The sequence below is a fragment of the Vanellus vanellus genome (genome assembly GCF_965231255.1).
Source record: "Vanellus vanellus genome assembly, chromosome: 1".
In the NCBI taxonomy this organism is placed as follows: Eukaryota; Metazoa; Chordata; class Aves; order Charadriiformes; family Charadriidae; genus Vanellus; species Vanellus vanellus.
In genome coordinates, this window is record NC_138905.1 from 140,454,309 (window position 1) to 140,473,921 (window position 19,613).

The following is a 19,613-nucleotide window of genomic DNA, read 5'->3' on the forward strand; positions in this document are numbered from 1 at the left end:
CTCCAACCGAGACACTTTTTTTTTTTTTTTCATCCGTAACTCACTAAAACTCAATGCAATAAGCTACAACATCAAATCTGCGTTTGTGCATCTGCTCTTTAGTTTTTGTCTCTATGCATCGAGTATCTGAATCCCTTGTACTCCCTTCTCACCTTTCCAGGGAAAGTGCTGACAAATTCTAACAACAACAACAAAGTCAGCCTATTTTTCTGGAAGCAGCAAATGGAACAGCAGCATTTTCTCCATGCAAAACAGGAGGAGTTCCTGGTTTTGCATTTTCAGCTTCTTATTGTAAGAGCTCTCTTATCGTAAGAGGAAGTGACTCCCAAAAAGTATCCCTAAAAAAGAACTACCCTAGTGTTTGAAAACAAAACAAAAATAATATAACCACATACTTTATTTATGGACTTCTGGGGGAAAGGAAGGGTTCTAAAAAGATAGAAAAGAAGTAATAAAAGCAATCTATTAATATTCAGAATGGCAAACTGAGCCTGTATTTTGACAGACAAGTTACTGACAGAGGTCTATGATATAGGTACCGGTCCAAATCCCTAAGATTACAGTGAAGAAGCACATCCTGCCTTAAACGCCTATTCTCACCTGCCAAAATTTGCACAAAGATTTACACAATGGCCTCTTGCCTTGCTCTCAACCATAGCAAAACCTATAGTCTGTGGCATTGCTCTTTGCTTTCTCCTCCCATGCATTGGGTAACCATTTGGTCTGACCTCCCATCTGCCAGGTGTCCTGTGTCTGAAAATGGAGCAAGCAGCAACGCTGCACTACAGTTAACAGTGCGTCTTTTAAAAGGAGCCATGTCAGAATGAGCAGGAGGAGCTGGACCTCGTGGCAGGACAGCAGAACAGCTCCTTTCCTATCCCACGACCTAGTAAGTCGCATTTTACATAAAAAGAAACTGCAGAGACCTGCAAAATCCTCCGCTTAGGTCTGTGAAAACAAATAAATTATCAAGTCTCAGTGCCCTTAAAGAGTTCAGTCATTAACTTGAGCAAATCAGGATTTCACCATCACAGTTTGCTCTGGTTTTCCTTGTACCTCAGCCCAACTGTACAGGCTTGAGCAGGATGGAACAGCAATTTCATTTACAAATAAGATATGCACTGTCGACAATGAGGTATTAAGCTGTATGAGGTATTAAATCATCAATCTTCCTGCCTGCTAAATTCACAATAGACTACCATGATAAAACTTTCATATTCTGAAACTGTTTTTCCTTGCTCTGCCTTCTGGAACTAGACAGACACATCTGGATTCTGAGATAAAAGTGTTGATCTTGGGATTTATGGTATACTATATAAGCTACATAAATACTTTTTCCTCATCCTTATTTTGTGCATATTCTGCTACCTTTTGATGACTAGATAGCATTAAACTCCTGATGTCATTCTCTTACCTCAGTTTTTGCCATGATTTATCAGAATTCCTTAAAGGATAATAAAACATTTTTTAATGAGAATTTATCATCTGGAAGCATCTAAAATGTTTCACCTATTGAAGAATCAGCTTCAAATGCTGGTTCCAGCAGGGTTTACTTCCAAACATTTATAAATTATCATGCTATGTAAGCAAGGTGCTAAAAAAATTAACATATATACAAAAAGGGCTTCATTCACTAGTAACGCTGAAGAAAAACGCAGCCTCTGGCAGGGCAAACAGTACGAGTAGCAGGAGCAGTCAAAATACACAGGGGATTTAAGGCTGTCTCACCATGTGTGAGGCAAAGGATCAGGATCAAGGAACAGAACGCAGAGCAGCCTTTGGACGTGCTGCCCTCCCCCCACCTTTGCCCAGGACAGAGTTAGCAAGCACAGCAGCATGCAGCTGCCTACACCAGCCTAACATGTTGCCTTCAGCAAGAAGGAACTTGCTGTGTCCTTGGAGCATGTGTCCTGTGGAAACCCTGTTTTGCTTGTGGCCAGAAACGACGCCTGTGTTTTGCCTCCTAGCCACTTACCGCAATGAGCTTACCATTCAATAGCTGTCCCAAACGAACTGAGTTTCCTCAGAAACCACATTTCAAATACCAATGTTTCTACACAGGTGTGGTGCATTCCCACACTGATTTCAGCTGTAATTTACCTAACAACATCCAAGGTGACCCAAAAACAGGAGTGAGGAAAGAGAGTTCCTTCAGTCCCAGGGCATTTCAGGAGACGGCCCAGCCTTAGTTCATCTCATTCCTGGTTAAAACACTATAGCCACATGATGCAAATTACTGAGCCTTCACAAAGAACAACGCCACAAGCTGAGATGCTTCAGGTTTTATTTGGGAAGGCTAATTTGCTCTGACATGCCCTATGCCAGATCAGATTTTGAAGACATTACCATCCCCCAGAGTGCTTCCTTCCCTACCAGATGACAGCCCCCCGTTCAGATGCCCACCTGCCGGCCAGGATACTCCATGAGCCAGACCAAAGAACAGACTCTGATTTCAAATTGTAACCCAGCAGAAATTTCCCCAAACCCCAGCTTTTGTCACTCTATCCTTCCTCTGCACTCAGCATGAAGCTGGACTAAAAGCATTAGGGCCGTATAATTCAGCAGTGAGTTAGCTGTGTCTCTGTGCCAGACTTTGTTTTGCCAGGTGATCCAGTATTATGTAGATTCAGCAGCAATGACCATAAAATAATGGGTTTCTTGTGTAAGAGATAAGATGTAAATTTGTTCAGTTATTCAGTAACTAAAGCTGCAACACTCTTGCATTCCTGCCCTTCTTTGAAGTGGTCATATTTCTAGAGTTAAGGGTTGGATTCAGAAATTATTTTAACCTTTTTATAATCTTTTCAAGTTGAAAAGTGTTACATGTAGTTACTTGACTGAGTAGAGCATAAAATCTCTACACTCAACATGGTAGGGTACTTGACACTGAAACATTTAAGAAGCATCCAAGTTCTCAATCTTGTCAGTCATTTAATCTTCAGGAGGTGAAATATGTAACCTAAAATAAAATTACCACAATGAGAACTGCAACACACTGAAACAGGCCTATTACTACTACTCTCCTGAAGTTGTAAAGCATTCCTTCCAAAGGCAAAGAAGATTCCTGACATAAAAACATTATTTATTTGGTCTTTAATGGACGGGGTTACAATTCTGCTTCAGTCAGGAGCCTGCAGAGATCTACAGTATTATCAAACACACACACACAAAATCCTGTGTGTGTGCATCTGAAAGTACTATGTGAAATGAGTAAGTCTTCAGACCCCCAAATTTTAGAAGGCTCACCTGCTTCCCCCTCTCACCCAAGGGACTGCATTTTAGTTTCCACCACCTACATTGAAATTCACCAGTGGAAAGCAGTTTTAAGAATAAATCCAATGTACCACCTGGTAAAAAGCTATGGTTAAATCCTGTAAGCGCTTGTATACTTTTTCATCTTCAGTCATGTGAGTGCTCTCACTAAATTGGATGAGACTGCTCATGCTCAAAATTAACCATTTCAACAAGTGCTTGCAGGACTGAAGGAAAAAGGCCCTAAAACCAGTCATGACTCACAGGTTGTTACCATCTGATGCATATTCAATTCCACAAAGAAGCAAGATTGCCCAATTTTGATAATTACTTCACAAAACTGAATAGCATTGCCACGAGTAGCCTTTTGAATAAGCATATTCAAATTAGCGAGGATTCCTTTTACCCACAAAGAAATGTCTATGTCCTTCCTAGTACTCCAAACATTGCCTTAATGGAGTTGACTTGATATAACATGGTGTCACCTGTTGTATTTTTAACTTTCTGTTATTCAAGCTTTACAGGCTGGATTTTTGCAGATTTGTAAAGAAATAAATTATGAAAGTTGCCTCAAGATGAAAACATGTCAGTCACAACATATGTATCGAGAGAGTCCTGACAGTTGTACAAGACCAACATACAAAACCATGAGACAATTATTTGCTCTGTGAAACCAGGGACAACACACCACCAACTGGAGGAACGGAAGCTTATGTTCACCTCAAGCATCCACTAGTGTGTCACTAACGACATGACTCAAATCACATTAATGCAACTAAGAAACTGGTGAGGTGGGCAGAAAATTAAGACATAAAAGTGCTTTTAGGTGTACACCACACCAAAAAGACAGCTGGCATAGGAAACACCCAAACACCTGGATGGTATTGCTAGGGCCACAGTGAAAGGAACGCAGATTCACATTGTCTCCATGTCAGTTAAGTGACTATGACGATAGGCAACCAGGGAAAATAGTCCTCATCAGGGCTCTTCCAAGGTATAATTTGTTGAAAATACAAGATGAAAGTGCACGCTCCTCCTTTTGTCATGTCTATTCCTTCCACCACGACCACAGGATCACACAGCCGAAGAAGGAGGAGTGCAGTGGAGGTGCAGCCAGCCCTGGGTTTGCCCATGGAGGAGGCAGGGGACATACCTGAGCAAGAGAGGAGCTCGGTGCCAGCTGGCCTCTGCTGTGGACCCACACTGACCACACACGTACAGAGTGGCTTAGCTGCTCCATTAAACACTCCTTCACAGAAAGATCCTGCTGGGATTGCTAGGCACTCCTTAAAACACAGGGCCATCCCCCCATGCTCCATGGTAGCTCACTGGCAGCACCGAAGCAGGAGAAACAGAGGCCCCAGCCTGGTGACGCCCTATCACACATCCCGACACACATGGCTTGCTCCTCTCCCCATCACAAGACCTGGCTAGGAGCAGGGGCTGCCAGACACCCTGTCTGGCACACATTTAAAACTGTTCATCCTGCTTCGTGCAGAAGAGCAGGCCTACAGCAACGCACTGACCCACTTCTCAGTAAAGTTGCGAAATGGGAATTCAAAAGCTCAGCCCTTCCACCAGCTGCAGCCACACAGAAACGCTCAAGCCTTGAACTTTATAGCTGCGTGCATCTCTTACAAATACCCACTCGCAAAGTGTGCATACCGAAGATCTGCACAGGCACATGCTGTTCCACGCCCACACCGGTTTCAAGAAACACGGGTAGCAAGGGGCTGTCACACCTGCCTACTTCTTATGGCAATGGTATGCGCATGCATATACAGCCCTGGAAAGCCCTACTACTGTTTCCTACCTATTTCCAAAGTCTGGCTGAAAATACAGGTATTAAAAAAAAAATAAAGATCTGTTCTTGGTCAGTAAAGGCCAAGGTCAATCTTCAAAAAGGAAGAACTAAGTCTACTTGGCAGCAAAAGAGCAATCGCTGCTACTTGTTCTGCCATAACAAACCCTAGTTCAAGAAGCAACGAAGTAAAATTTCACAGCAAAATAGATTTTACTGCTACTGAATAGCAGTTCTCCGCAAATGCATTTGGTTTATTGAGCAATACTTAACCATAACCATCGACTAAATAACTACAATACTTGCTTAAAATCTGCAAAACTACATGTATTTTTCTACATTTGTTTCCTATACTATTTTGATATCTATAAACCCAGAACTATCAGGTAGCCAACACAGAATTCACAGTCCTCAATCTGTATCTTGTAATTGTGCAGAAAACATAAATCCCTCATCTTTCCAAGTCATCTCACAAATTGATACTGCCAGGTTTCCCAGAGTGTTCCTGCAGCCAAAAGGAGCTATGAAGTGCACAGCTAGCTGCTCCACAAGTGATAAACAGGTAGGACTAGATCCGCCTGGTAAGTTACACAAACCCCACTATGGAAAGGTCACTGGGGGCGTTGAGGGTGTTTCTGCTCAGAACATGACAAAATTTCAGTGACCTCCCATCTGAATGCTGTAAACGACTGTGAGGTTTTTATTCCCAGACTTCTGCCCATGTCTCAGGTTCTGAAACAATACTGTACAATCTCAGAGCCCTCGGGACATTCATTAAAAACCCTCCTTCTGCTGTGCTTCAATTAAATGGCTGTCTCTCTTCGTGAAGTGCCATACAAATAAAGATTACCCTAACTTTCCACATCTAGGTGTTTATAGTTCACATATCATGACATTCACTTCCCTTATTTGGATTTAGCACAGCAAATTTCAGCATTCAGACTACAATTCTGATGGCAAGTGTGTTTGCTCTCACTCTCTCCGTCTCCAAGGGACTCAGCATCGCAAAACCAGCTTGCACTTTCGCTACATAAAGGCACCAAACGAAATACTACGTAAAGTAAAAGAAAACACAGCCGCTCACGTGTGTGCAACATGGCCAGAACTACTCCAGAACTTTGAGGCTGGTTCTCAGGCGTTGGCAGTACCCACAGAGTTGGTCAAGTTGAACTGAAAGTCCAGCTTCCAGTCACCAGCAGAGCCTGAGGAAGAGTCATCTGCGGCTACTCCCTCCCTTGTCCATCTGTTTCCACTGTCATTGACAGATGATTCAAGCAGCCAACATGACAACCCCACTATAACTTCTTAGGGTGGCTCCCCTCCTCCCTTTAACATTAACAAATCACAAATGGAAGTGTCACCTATGTGTCAATTTTTAACAGTTTAATGTGTCTCATGAATTCACAGTGAAAAATTATTCCAGATTTTCATGGATTTGTGGTATACACTTATGTTTAGCATGTGAAAAGGCATGGAAATTAGATTTAATAACCAGAAGGCAATTTAAGTTAAAAGTGAATGCAGAATGGTTCAATTACACAGAATATGGTAACCATCTCAAGTATCAACAATCAGTACAATTTTAAATGTGTATATATAGACATGCACACCTTTTCCAAAACAAGAGAAATTCACATACAATTCCTTTAAGTGTCCGAAGCACACTTTCCTAAGAAAGAAATCTACTCAAGAAATGACTCAGTACTACACTGAAGAACTAGCACGTAATTAAGATGCATTGTTTTGACAAATCCACTTGAGAAAACAACATGAAGCCTCCTGAGTCCTCTTTTAATCCAAGACCAAAAGTACACTGCACTTGTTCTACCATCAGTATATGTGAGCTGTTTAAACATCCTGTTTGTTGTTAAGCCAGTTGCACAATCCTGATTTGGTTTAAACCACAACTATGCGATGTTTCCAAAAAATACAGCAACGCATGTATGCTGATAGCCAGCACATTTATGCCGAGTATTTGGTACTGCAGGCACTTTTATTTAGAGACCAATGTTATTTTCACTATGCAAGTCAAGCATCAGATTCTTTAAAAATAGTAGGTAAAAATAATTTTGTGGAAGACAGCTACTACTGCCGAACAGCACCAGCCCCTTGAGAAACTTTTGCCACAGTTACAAGTTAATTATTGTGAATGAAACACATTACTCACTATGGCAATACTTTTTCACTTGGTCTTAGCTGTAGGTACATTAGACTTCTAAACTAAAAATAGCACGCCCTACTGCTTCCCAGCTACAGAAACAGATCAATATAAGATCAGGATGTGGCATTACTGCATGAAGGAGTGACCCATGTGGAGAAATTTCACATGGACACACTTCTCGGAAGTGACAAACAAAACCTGTTTTTTTTTCCTGGATTAATTCTACTGACAATAATAGGAAGGCAGTTGTCTACTTACCAGAAGAATTTTGTTAAAAAGTAATTTTTCCCCATCATGATAGTTTATAAGGAGTTTGCTTTTCACTTCTGGATCATTCTAGAAATAGATACCACAAACAACCCTAGGAAAAAAAAGTTTTCAACACAAAATCTAGATCTTGGCTGCTCAAGCTAACTCTCACAGATAGAAAGGACAAACATGATTAAAACAAAGATTCTTCTAACCGTCAGGACTGGGTTCTTGAACTTCAAACCATTTGTCTATTTTGTGCTTCATATTATCACACTGACCCCCACAGGGAATAAAATGTTACATCAACACTATAGAGAAGCATCACAGTGCTAGACAAAGGACACAGGGCAAGCAGACAAAAAGATGCTAAGACAACTTGCAGATCAATACTTCATCTTATATGTAACTCAATGAAAGGGAATTGTGGGACTGTCCCCAGTCTCCCCAGAGAACAGTAAGGGTGGATCTAAAGAAGACTGAAATAGTCTAAAAATGCTACGGCAGCCATTTCAAGATTGCTGTAATTAATTAAAGTGCAGACTGCCTCTGAAAGGGGTGGTCCTATCCAGCTGAAAACCTACTTCCCCAAGTAATTTTGCAGTCAGATCAGTTCCCTGATCCAATTCAATCCAGACCTGCAGGAGTGCTCATACAAATACTGAACAACTGGTTTGCTTAAAGACAGGACTGTTTAAAGCACTCATAAAAATTCTGCCTAAGATTTAGGGCAAACAGAACAAAACAATACTGTTGTTCAAACCATAACTTCTGGAATAAAGCATGCAACAAGGCTTTTATAAAAACCTGCATCGTTTGAACTTCCAACAGGAAAAGAAAAGCTATTTCAGCACACAGACAGCAGTGCATGAGAACAAGCTGGCCAAGAATAAAATGAGACTGGGTGTTAAAAGGTTTCTGACCGTCAAAGGACTGATGTCCTAAGGCAACTTTCCAAGAGAAGGAGCAAAGTTGAAAAAACACAGACAAAACCCCCAGCTAATTTCATTCAGTAAGTTTTATAAAATTTTATCTAATATTATGCAGGCTGTCAATGACCCAAAAGGCTCTTGCCTCTTTTGGGAGCTATGGAAATCTTCATGAATTTAAGACAAAATTATTTTCCCTAACAACAGCCACTATTTCAGCCTCTTGGCTAGAACAGCAAGGTTGCTTTTGCCCATTGCACGTGTGCTAGGGAAGGAAAAGAGGAGGGATGAGAAAGGACTGATGAAAATCCATCAGCTTTGCACCAAGCTGCACACAGGCTTGCATAGCAATGGGGCTCTGCTGCCTGCAGAGAATGGCCACAAATCCCCAGCAGCAAACCAGTGCTTGATTAGCTGTATGAAAATCACATGCGTGGAGTGAAGTACTTAGGAATTACAGGAATGGCATAGCTGTGTCTCTTACGAGGGTATTTCAGCATCAAACTTTCTGCCATTTCCAAAGATAGGTCAGAATTCACAGATTCTGAGAAATCTACTGTCATAAAACTGCAAAGCATCAAGAAAGAGGCAATCTTTCCACTTGGTCTGAAGCTTTTCGTAGTAACTAAGACTTGCTGTCTTGGCAGATTCTTCAATGTCTATAAAACTTTTCAACCCTGAAGTTCTCCCTTTCTGTGACAGAAACAGCTGATGTAACCTCTGCTAACAAAAGTGCTTTTACCGGAATAGCCAGTAACTATTGAAACTGCTGAACATCAACATGACTTGAAATAGTTGTAAAAGCATTTTATTTTGCATTTAGTAGCTTTAGTGCTACAAAAATTTTGGAAGAGCTTCTGGAAGCTGCTACTGGTGAGGATATACATTATCACTTGTGGAAGAGATTCAGGTTCCCATAATTCCTTCTGTCAAAAACACCTTCTTAAACCAAAGGTGAAAAGCATGATTTTGTACCTCTCCTACCTACCTATCAGTGCTGTTTCACAAAAGACTGTCCTCAGTTAAGACAGCCTCAAATGGTGGTTATATTTACAGACTGGATCATCATGCCTGTCAAACCCCAATTCTCAGTGTTTTCAGTGTTGGAACAAAATTCTCTTTTAACAAAGACACCCAAAATTCTTACATGAAAGACTGGTTGGTATAATTCAGCAAAAGTAATAATAAATAATAATAAATAAATAAAAGTAATTAATTTTAATGTTCTGATTTGTCAGAGTAGGAAATTAATGAGAAAGATTTTGTTTGCTCATTTGAATTTTTTCAGAAGTTACAAGATTTAACCTACTTTAAGATCTTTTCACTTTCGTCAAAGTTATTTAATGAAACTTATTTCTGATTAAATCTAGTAAAAAAAGCATGAACTTGAAAGTCGTAAGTCAAAATGACAAAACAAATAGCTTCCATACCATGTTCTGTTTTGATAAACTGATTTAGTTTTTCCCCTTCACTAATAACTAACTGAAAGTACTCTTTACCCAAACCACATGAGGAATGCTTGAGACCTCAAGTATTCTCAAAAAGCGGGAAAATGTTTTCCCAAAAGCCTCCCATGTAACCCGCTCCTCACAGCCCGACTGGCCTGCACAGCACACGTGCTAAAAAGCATTCCCCATGTCTGCACACCGAAGGCAGGTAGGCAGGGCAGGGTGGACAGCCTGCTTCGGGCCCTGCACTTCAGGAGGACAGAAACGAACAGAGTCCCGACTGATCACACCACAACAGTATTGAATGTATTGCCTCAGTTTTTGCTCTGATCAATAGGCTACCTCTCCCCACGTCTTCCTCCATAAAGAGTCTGTGTTCAAGAAGGAGGTAACACCGCACAATACACACGTTAATAACACTGAATGAACGTCGTCATCTTGCCAAGTCTTGGCAAATTTAGTTGCCCAGTAGCTTACAGACTGGAACACATTTAGTTCTCCAGCTGAACAACACAAGCTTACCTTTTTACTACAAGCTTCAGAGTCTTGTGAGAACCTTTCACCAGGCAGATTGCTTCTTGTCGGAAACCAGAGAGGCCCACATCGTTGATGCCAACAATTTCATCCCCAGCCAGTAACTTGTCCACAGCTGCAGCTTTGCTCCCATCTTCAATCTGAAGAAAAAGCAGATCAAATGGTAGAATTATTCAGGTTGAATAGCGACAACTTTAAAATAAGTTAATGAACTTTCAATATTGGCTTCATACAATAATTACTACAGTAATTAAGTGGTTAAAATGATTTTTAAAAATACATATAAAAATGCCATAAAGAGCATAATGATGTAGTGGAGACAATTAGAACAGGAAAGAAATGGAAGGGGGCAAAGCTCAGAAAACCAGAAAGCTCGATGGAAATTTGGGAGTCAAAAGCTTCTGTGATCTAGAGCTCCATTCAATACAAGACAGATAATCATACTTGCAAATAGAGCTTTGGGCAGGCATGTTAAAATCTGATTCTCTACAGAAGGTAACCAATAATATTAACTATATAGTCAATAACATTAACCACAAAGTTAACTCCAAAAATCCGGCATGCCGTGAAACCCCAAAATATTGCGTAACAAGCTGGTCTGGAAAATAAAGTGATTTTCATCAGGCACATAACATTTAGGAAAATATCTGGGAATTTACAATCCATACAGCTAACTAACAGCTCCGGCTAGAAGAGATTATGATCTGAGATACATGGAAGAAAAACAACATGTCACACTGCCGAAGAACACAGCAATACTAAGGGAAATTCACTGGAAGATTATTTTGCTGCCACAGGCATCTCTTGCATGCACTGAATTTTTACACAACTATTCATAACATGCGGCAAAACACACACAAGGCAAATTACAGAGTCAGTTTTTGGCAATTCCCATGCCAATGAAGGAAACAAACCCATTACAAGCTATCCATTTTTAAAATTTAAAACAAATCCCAAAAGCTCGATCAGCCAGACTAGCAAGTACAAACAGTTTGAACTGATTTCAAATATAGCTGTAGGTGTCGAACACTTTGCAATTCAGGCCCTCGGCTTTCTCAGTTTCTTCCCATCTCCTTTGCTGTCGACGTAGCCTCCAGCTTCTCAGTTGCTTAGGCTCCTGATCTATATGTTTAATTTTATTCCTCCCTCACTTGCTCATAATCCATATCCCACCTCATCTTGTAGATTTGACACTTTGACTTCAAAGCGGGGAGTTTACATCTCCATTATATTGTGCCTTGACTACACTGTCTCTGAGTTCCACATTATTAAATGCCAGTGAACCCACAAAGAAGAAATCCATGTAATTGCCCCAACTGCAGAAAGCTTCATAAAGAACTGCCGTGCTCTGAGACACTACAGTCAATCAACGATGAGATAAAGCCAGAGGAAACCTAGATTCATAAATTCTGAAGCTCACAGTACAGGTTTTAGGGACACTCCAGCAACTAAAGTATAAATTAAATAACCTAATAAAATAAAGCAATATCTCTTGATGAAAGTACATTAGGATGACCTCATACACCCCCACCAATCTCATTGCAGAAACAATAAAAGCTGTGTTTATGTAAGTTTAGGATAAATGTTCTTAAAAATCTTTAGACCTGTAAACCTAAGCCAAAAAAAAAGCCATATAAAATGCTTAGTCTTATACCCCATTCAAAAATGCTCATTATTAATACTAACAAAGAAATTTAATTTCCAGAACTTATCTTAGTAAAAACACAGATAATTAAAGACAGAGAAAGTTTTTACATCCTAATACATCGAGTTCTCAAGCTATGACCTCCTTCTGACCTGCTTGTCTATTCTCTGAACATCAAGAATTTACCAGAATACTGAATTATCGCTGCAAATCTTCAGTAAAGTTGAAAAAAAGGGAGCAGCAGTGGAAATAGCTTATATGCAAGGAAAGATCTAAGTTCACAGATGTCAAATGCAGAGTGGCTGCCATATGAGGGACCCTGAAGTCAGGCAGAGCTGAACAAGAGAACAGGCAGCCTGGGACTCATGAATCTCAAGCCTCCTAACAGGCAATCACAAGTCTTTCAAGTGTTCAGATGCATTTCTGGGTTACTACTAAATAAACTGTGTTTGGAGATGTGAAGTCCAGTAGGTTTGAAAAGCAGTGAGAAAATGTCAATGAAAGTCAGAGTTGAATCATTAGAATTGTAGGGAGAAGGTCAAACAGAGGTTAAAAAAAAAGGTGGGGGGAGAAAATAACTTGTAGGGGGACACATTTTAAACTCCAAAATGTAGATGCCAACCAGTCACAGCCCTTATTATGCCCTGAGTAAGACACCAACTGAATGACAAGGGGTGAGAAGCCCCTGGGACCTGCCACCTGGACCCAAAGACCTCAACAGGGGCTTTATTTTTGTCCTAAAAAAAAAAAAAAAAAAAAGAAAAAAGGCAAAAATCTGTCTCCTAGGGTTTCAAGGAATGTTCATTGTTCTCAGTAAGCATGTTTGTTTTTTCTTCAGGCCGGCAATGCACTGACAGCAGGGAGTATTCAGTTACCCCCTCTGAGTTTTCATTTCAGCAGGGAGACTACACATTCCACAGTGCAGGCTTTCCAAAGAGACTTTAGTTGATCAAAACATTAATCAAAAAAAAAAAAAAACCCCAAAATTTAAAAATAATAATCAAAACCTAGACACAAAGCTGAAGCCGTCTTCACAAAAACTAGAAGTAGCTTTCTTTAATATCTTGCCTCCAGATCAGCTGCAGCTAGGGAGAATAACCACTACATATCCTCAAGCTGAACAAATTTAAACATAAATCTTCTGTACGGGTTTTACCTCAGATCCCCGAATGGCTGCATGAATGCAATTCCACTTGACAATGCACTTCTAAGTGGAAATGGCAATGTATTTTTCCTGTCTAGCTAACAATTTCTTCAGTTACACTAAAAAGTCCTTTAGTCATAATGACTGAAAAAAATAAATCCATGAGGAAAAGACCTCTTCAAAAACATTGCCCTACTAACCTGCCTTCTTGGCGTAAACTAGGACAGTGCCATTCCAGCTTCTCCTTCAGGCTTTCCCTCTTTCTGCGTATGAGTCTTTCCATTTATTGTTTTTTATTTATTCACATGTTGATAAACTTTCCATCTCATCAGACCTTCACTAAATTCCAACCAAAATACATAAACATTTTAGAACTAGCAAATACACTTGAAATTTTCACAACTGCTTTTCACCCTTCAAAAATGAATGTATCTCACTCACCCACCTACAGAATGCTATGCTGAGTTCAGGATTTAAGCCAGAGTTTTAAGATGTAGGTCCCTATTATTTATCTAAGTAACATCCAATTTCTTTCGGAATTTCAGGTGCCCAGTAAAACTAACAGGCAATAGCTGAAAATAAAGCCTTGAAAATGCACTTTAAGATGAAGTCTTTCAAGAACAGTCAACAAGAAGAGATCTGCCTTAAGTCACTGGCAGCAGGCAGATGCGACTGGACGTAACCCTGAACAGCCCCTCTGCTCAGTCTGGAGTACTTGCAGGAACTGAACGCCCATAAAGTACACATCTTAACATTTTTATAGCAATAGCAGGAAACAAAACACACTTACAAGAAAAACAATCAACACCTTATTTTCTTATAAATAACGGACATAAGCCTTCATAAAAAAAAAAGGTATAGTAACACTATGTATCTTGGGTAAGTAAAGAAGAGTTCTAGAAATGTCCTCAAATCACACTTTTGAGATGTATTAACAAATCATACCCCTCTCACTATGCTAAATTAACAAGAGTAAACACCATGACTTCCTATCCTTAGCAGGGATGTTGATACTGCTACCAAAAAAAATGTTTTCAAGAGAGGATGAAAAGGATGTTTGTTGACAAAAAGCATCTGTTTAGACAGTCCCCAACTCTCACCCTGCTGTCCCTGATGACCTCCCTATGGCCAAGAGCAAAGGCAAACTTTGGGATTTGTGCATCAGAGGGGATTGGAACTGTGGACTTCTGCTGTCATAATGGTATCTACATTAACTGTCGTATCTTCCCAAATTTATTTTTGCTTATAAAATAGCATATCCACAAAACAGGAAGAGACACCGATACAAGGCACAGATGCAGATAACGGTCAGGATTTAGAAAAAAAAAAGGGGAGGGGATTGAAAAAACAACACATGTGTAACTGGTATGTGAAATTCTTCCTGTGAAGAGGAGAGAGAGCCTTGAAATAGGGGAAGAGCCAAGCCATGAAGAAAAGTCTAACAGCTAGCTATCCAAACACCATCAAAAGACACTTACAAGTCTGTATACATGCAAAGGGGAAAATAATGGCCTATAGATGCAGCTTTAAAATGCTGTTGATGGGGACCACCACTTCTAGAATGTGACCCCTTCACTTCTGTGTTTATCACAGTCTGAGGCTTTACTTAAAATACCCACATTCCTCTACAGGCACCTGTATAAACAAGCAGGAGACAGGTTGGGGAAACACTGTGTCACACAAAAGGTCTAGTTTTGTTTACAATGACGACAGTTTCTTGTCCATGATCTCTCTGGACAGGGTAAGAGATGGGATGGAAACCCAAACCCAGAGACAAACACAGGAAAAAACAGTGCCATTTATCAGCATTCTGCTATCGGCCATGATAAACTATCACAATTCACTTCTCATACAGCCAAGAAATGATTCTGTGGTTGTTTGTCTTACGGGCATCTAATAGGGATCTTTTTCAAAAAACTAGCAATCTTTGTATGAGATCTTCAGAACAAGTAAGATGTAGGAAGTGTTAATTATTTTGATTTGCACAGAGTAATACAAAGGAGAAATACCTTTACAGTTCAAGCCTGGTATTTGTGTAACTTTGAGGAATCAACGTAAAAGTAACAGAACTGACCTAACTCCTGCTATATGTTCTGCAGGTGCAATCGTGACTGGTAAGGGCTACATTCACCAACAAGACTCACGGGTCAAACTGAGAGAGGATAAAACAGGGGTACAAACTGCAACAGGACCAAACTGGTCCAAAGAGAATGGGTGTGTATATGTAAGGCATCTCGCACAGGCATGCACACACTAGAAGCTGGGCAAGGCTAACACATTTCTCTCCCACTTCTGATTTCGTATTTGGACATTACAGAGGCTGTTACTGTTAGAAGGACACCTGGCAGGGAACTAATCTATCCCCCTTTTACAGATGGGCTCAGAAGCATATATGGAAACAAGGCCCAAAACGATGCAGGATGTCTGCAGCAAAGCAAGGTATTCCACACAAACCCTCAAGTCACTGGAGGGCACCCGTAACCACGAACCACCTCTCCCCACAGACTGCGAGTCCAACAACCAGCACTAACCACTCAACATGAACTTTAAGAAACACTATACGAAGAAAATAAAGCTTAACAATGCACTATCGAATCACAAAATCTGGGCCTATGCAGTACTATCCAATACTGTTAACTCGGGAATTGCTGCACTTTGATCAGGCAGGTCAATGTCTATGGCATTTGGTGACACCCTGCCTTAACACAGAAGCCAGAACTTCCCTTTTGCCTGGTATCATCGTTTCACACCCCACCAGCCATTGCCCATACTTGCTCTTCCCCAGATTATGTTTAAACATCACAGCAAACAGCACTAAATTTTAGGCACATTTAATCCAGGGCAATGTATTTCCCTAACAGCAGTTTCTTTCTTTCCTAGACCTGAGGGCAATGGCTCATGGTCACTGTTACAGAACCTCTGAGACGCAGAGAAACCCACCTTGGCCAGCTGCTCTTTCAAAGTCTCCCCCATCACCCCACACAGACCACGAGCTGTCAGGTTGGCCGGAGCCCTGCCTTCTGTCAACAGGTGGTTCTTAAAAATCAGTTTGGAAGCATTTTTTTAAAGGGTAGAGTTCAGTAATAGGACAGTCTATCACAGCCCTTTCTAATTGATTTTCATTGAGTGTATTTAAACATTTGGCTATTTGCACTGCAATCTTCTATTTGCCCAGCAGTCTTTTCTGTTTGTTTTTAAGAAAACATCACACTTTGAAAAGCTGTCACTTGGTACAGTTCTTTAAGTATTTATTCAATTTTTATAATTGTGTCCACTCCACTGTTTTGATTAAGGGCCTGCTGTCACTTCTACTGTAACAGCCCATTTTTGTGGGGGATTTATTACAGCTGTAAAAACTGACGGCAGGCTCAAACCTAACTGCAGAGCTCCTCAAGCTTGTTTAAAAAGTATGTTAAAACACCCACCATTTCCCTTTTAAAAAATTCATACATATACATAAGCTGATTAATACTTTATCCCAACCTATATTCAAAACAATACCTAACATTAGGCTGCGAGAAGACCTTTCTGATTCATCAGTTTCTATTTCTAAGAGGATACTGTTATTATTTCTTAGTCTATTTAAATCACAAGGCCATTGTAAGCTCTGCAAATTGAGGACAACCAAAGTATTCAAAGTTAAAAATTTAATGAATCTTTGCCCCAAGAAACTAATGATAACAATTCACAGATGAAAAGCATCAGGAAGAGAGACTTCACATATATTTGTAGGTTTTAAAAACGTAACAACAGATGTTTATTTTTTAAGTTTTTTTCACAGGGATTCCATTGTTTCAGTAACAGAAGTTGGAAGCATTTCATCACCACAGAATACTTGTACTCAAATTAAAAAGAAAAATAAATTAAAAACCACCTTGATGCTTTGAAAGCATAGAGTCAATGTATCAGTTAAAGGAAAGTGGTGCTGCTTAGTGTCAGGGATGGGATTTTTTGCTATTAGTATCTAAGCTTTACTAGACACATTTCACAGCTTCTTATAAAATTTGCTTTTCCCAACTCAGTGAGATTTATCACAATAGCATTTAGAAGCATATCCAGATCTTTTCAGCCCGTATAACCCACACCAGCAGGCCTGCATATATTCCACCTCCACAGAGCAACTAAACAGGTATAAACTGTAGGTCTCTGGGGACCTTTCTATGCAAGAGCCCCTCCAGGGCAGTACAAGTTGCGCAAGGAAGCGTCCTAGCTCTTACAGTCCTGACAAACCCAGGCTGGCACCCAGGCAAGAGGAAAGCAAAAATGGACCCAGCCTACATGGAGTAGGAATAAGGCCAAGAGAAGAGTGGAAACGATGGAGATGCTGGAAGCAGGGGCAGTGGGAGAAGCCTGCTGTTGGTGCTAATCCTGAACCTGGAGAATCCCAGTCCCGTCCCTCCCTCACACCAACATGCCTGTAACGCTTGCTAGGCATAGAAGCATAGCTTAAGTTTTGTTTTTTTTCTAGCATCACATCACCATCTAGACACCCTCCTACTGCTCTCTAGTACAGCATTCGTCCAGACAAGCTGTACATGCCTTATTTGAGAATTAGTGAGAAATAACTGCTATTTATTTTTAGCTGAGAGTTTGGTTTTGCATTTTACAGAAACTAATGGCATCCAATCCAGAGGAACCCATCTGAACTCATGGATACACTACACTGTTCTTAAACATACCTTCCTATCTTTTTTTTCCAAAATGACAAAATAACCTGTATAAGAAAGGAGCACATACCTGTGCCATGAAAAAAAGAATAGCCAGAAGGCCAAATGATAACTTCTTTTTCTATACATAGTTTACTTATTCTAACAAATCTTCTGCCAGAGAGGTTTGAAAGGGTTAACTTATCCATATTCACTTGTGCAAGTTTACTTATGGATGATTATATATATATACACACATAGGCTGTTTTTATATGTAATCTGTGCAGTTAACTAAGTATTTTTTATAGGTCTACATTTTTGTACTTTCAGCTACTATGAACAATGATAAGAATGGTTAAAAAAAGAGGTTGTGGATAGAAACAACTCGCATTTTATCTTTTCAAACTGATAACAGGAATAAACTTCCAAGAGGAAAAATATGACCTGACAAAGTAATCTTTATGATCATAAGGTTCAAGGCTTTTTACTTTGCAACTACCACATACTTCCAACAAGGTTGGCTTATCTTTCTGCCTTCCTGTCCATCCCAGGAAAATAATGTCACAGCTTGCCAATGTGCCCTTGACAATAACACACTGAATACAATCCAATAGCCTGTAAAACACCACCGCATAACTAGGGAAAGGGTAGGACTTACCGGCAAATCAAAGAAAAAAAAAAAAAAAAAAAAAAGAGTGCATCTGAACGGTCATCTAGGTATGGTTGTGCATTAATTACAAAGGAAAAGTCCCATTTCATCAACTTACAGTTTGTGAAGAATGTTGACATGCCTCAAAGGAAGACATTGAAAGATCTAGTAGATAGCAGCAGAATGCAGACTGAAAATAAATTTCACCTATTTCATTCAGTCAATCAGTCTAAATGTAACCTTTTACATAAAATTTAAGTTGTGTCTATGCCTGTGTCTACAGACTGCTGTGGTTTCCAGAAAAAAAGCAACACTTCTAGACACAGGTAGCACTGATTCAGACCCAGCAACAGAAAAAACTGCTATTTCATTGTCTGTCAGTTTCAAAAAGTACTGTGATGGATCTGCCAAAAGCCACAGGAATTTTACAAACAGTGTTAGGTTTGCATTTTAAAGAGCTTCTCTCACACAGCCCATTTTTAGCAGAATACTTATCCTGACAAACTCGTACCATCATCGGGCTATAGTCATGCCTGCTGTTCGGGACCTTCCATTTTTGACAAAGCACAGATGCTCAGTTTTCAGACAATGAGAAACTATAAGATCCCCCAATAATTCTTGTATGAATACCCTTATCAATTCCTGAAAACTTGGTTTTATCACAAAAGTAAGAGTAATTTTTCATAGGTACTGCTGAAGTATTCATTTTGGAACCCACTGTTATGCAGTGGAGTGAGCAGAACATAATGTTACGTGTCTAAGCAACAATCTAGCTGACATAAGCATTAGTGAGAAGACAATGACCTGCTCTCATAATAACCGATAGCAGTTTCTTCAACAAGAATTCCCCTCTGCAGTATTACTCAACTTTAAAGAAAAAAAAGTCTCACTAAGGTACTGAATTTGAAAACAGCTGTTATTTGTTGAGTCCCTTATCCATTCCTCTGCAAAGAAAGCAAAAATCTTCAAAAGAAAGGTCAGGCTCCTCCTAAAATTTGAGGGTTTTAATATTTCACAACAGACTTTGCTCTTTGCATTAACCTTTTCTCCCTGTTCAGAAGTGATATGCAGGCTCACAGAGCACCCAAATTACAGCCTAAAGCCTTCCTTTGCCATCATCTTCCTCAACAATTCCAATATTTAATAAAGCCAAAT

At 40.0% G+C, this 19,613-nt stretch overlaps 1 protein-coding gene across 2 annotated transcripts in view; it reads right to left on the reverse strand.

The window, feature by feature from the left end:
• The window catches only part of SHROOM2 (shroom family member 2), a gene marked incomplete at both ends in the record, with an annotated part of 125,431 nt that overhangs the window by 63,377 nt on the left and 42,441 nt on the right, over window positions 1-19,613 (reverse strand). For both annotated transcript variants that reach the window (XM_082490557.1, XM_082490556.1), the window contains one exon: window positions 10,363-10,514. In XM_082490557.1, the coding sequence (XP_082346683.1) occupies window positions 10,363-10,514 (152 nt within the window). The remainder of the gene's footprint in view (window positions 1-10,362; window positions 10,515-19,613) is intronic.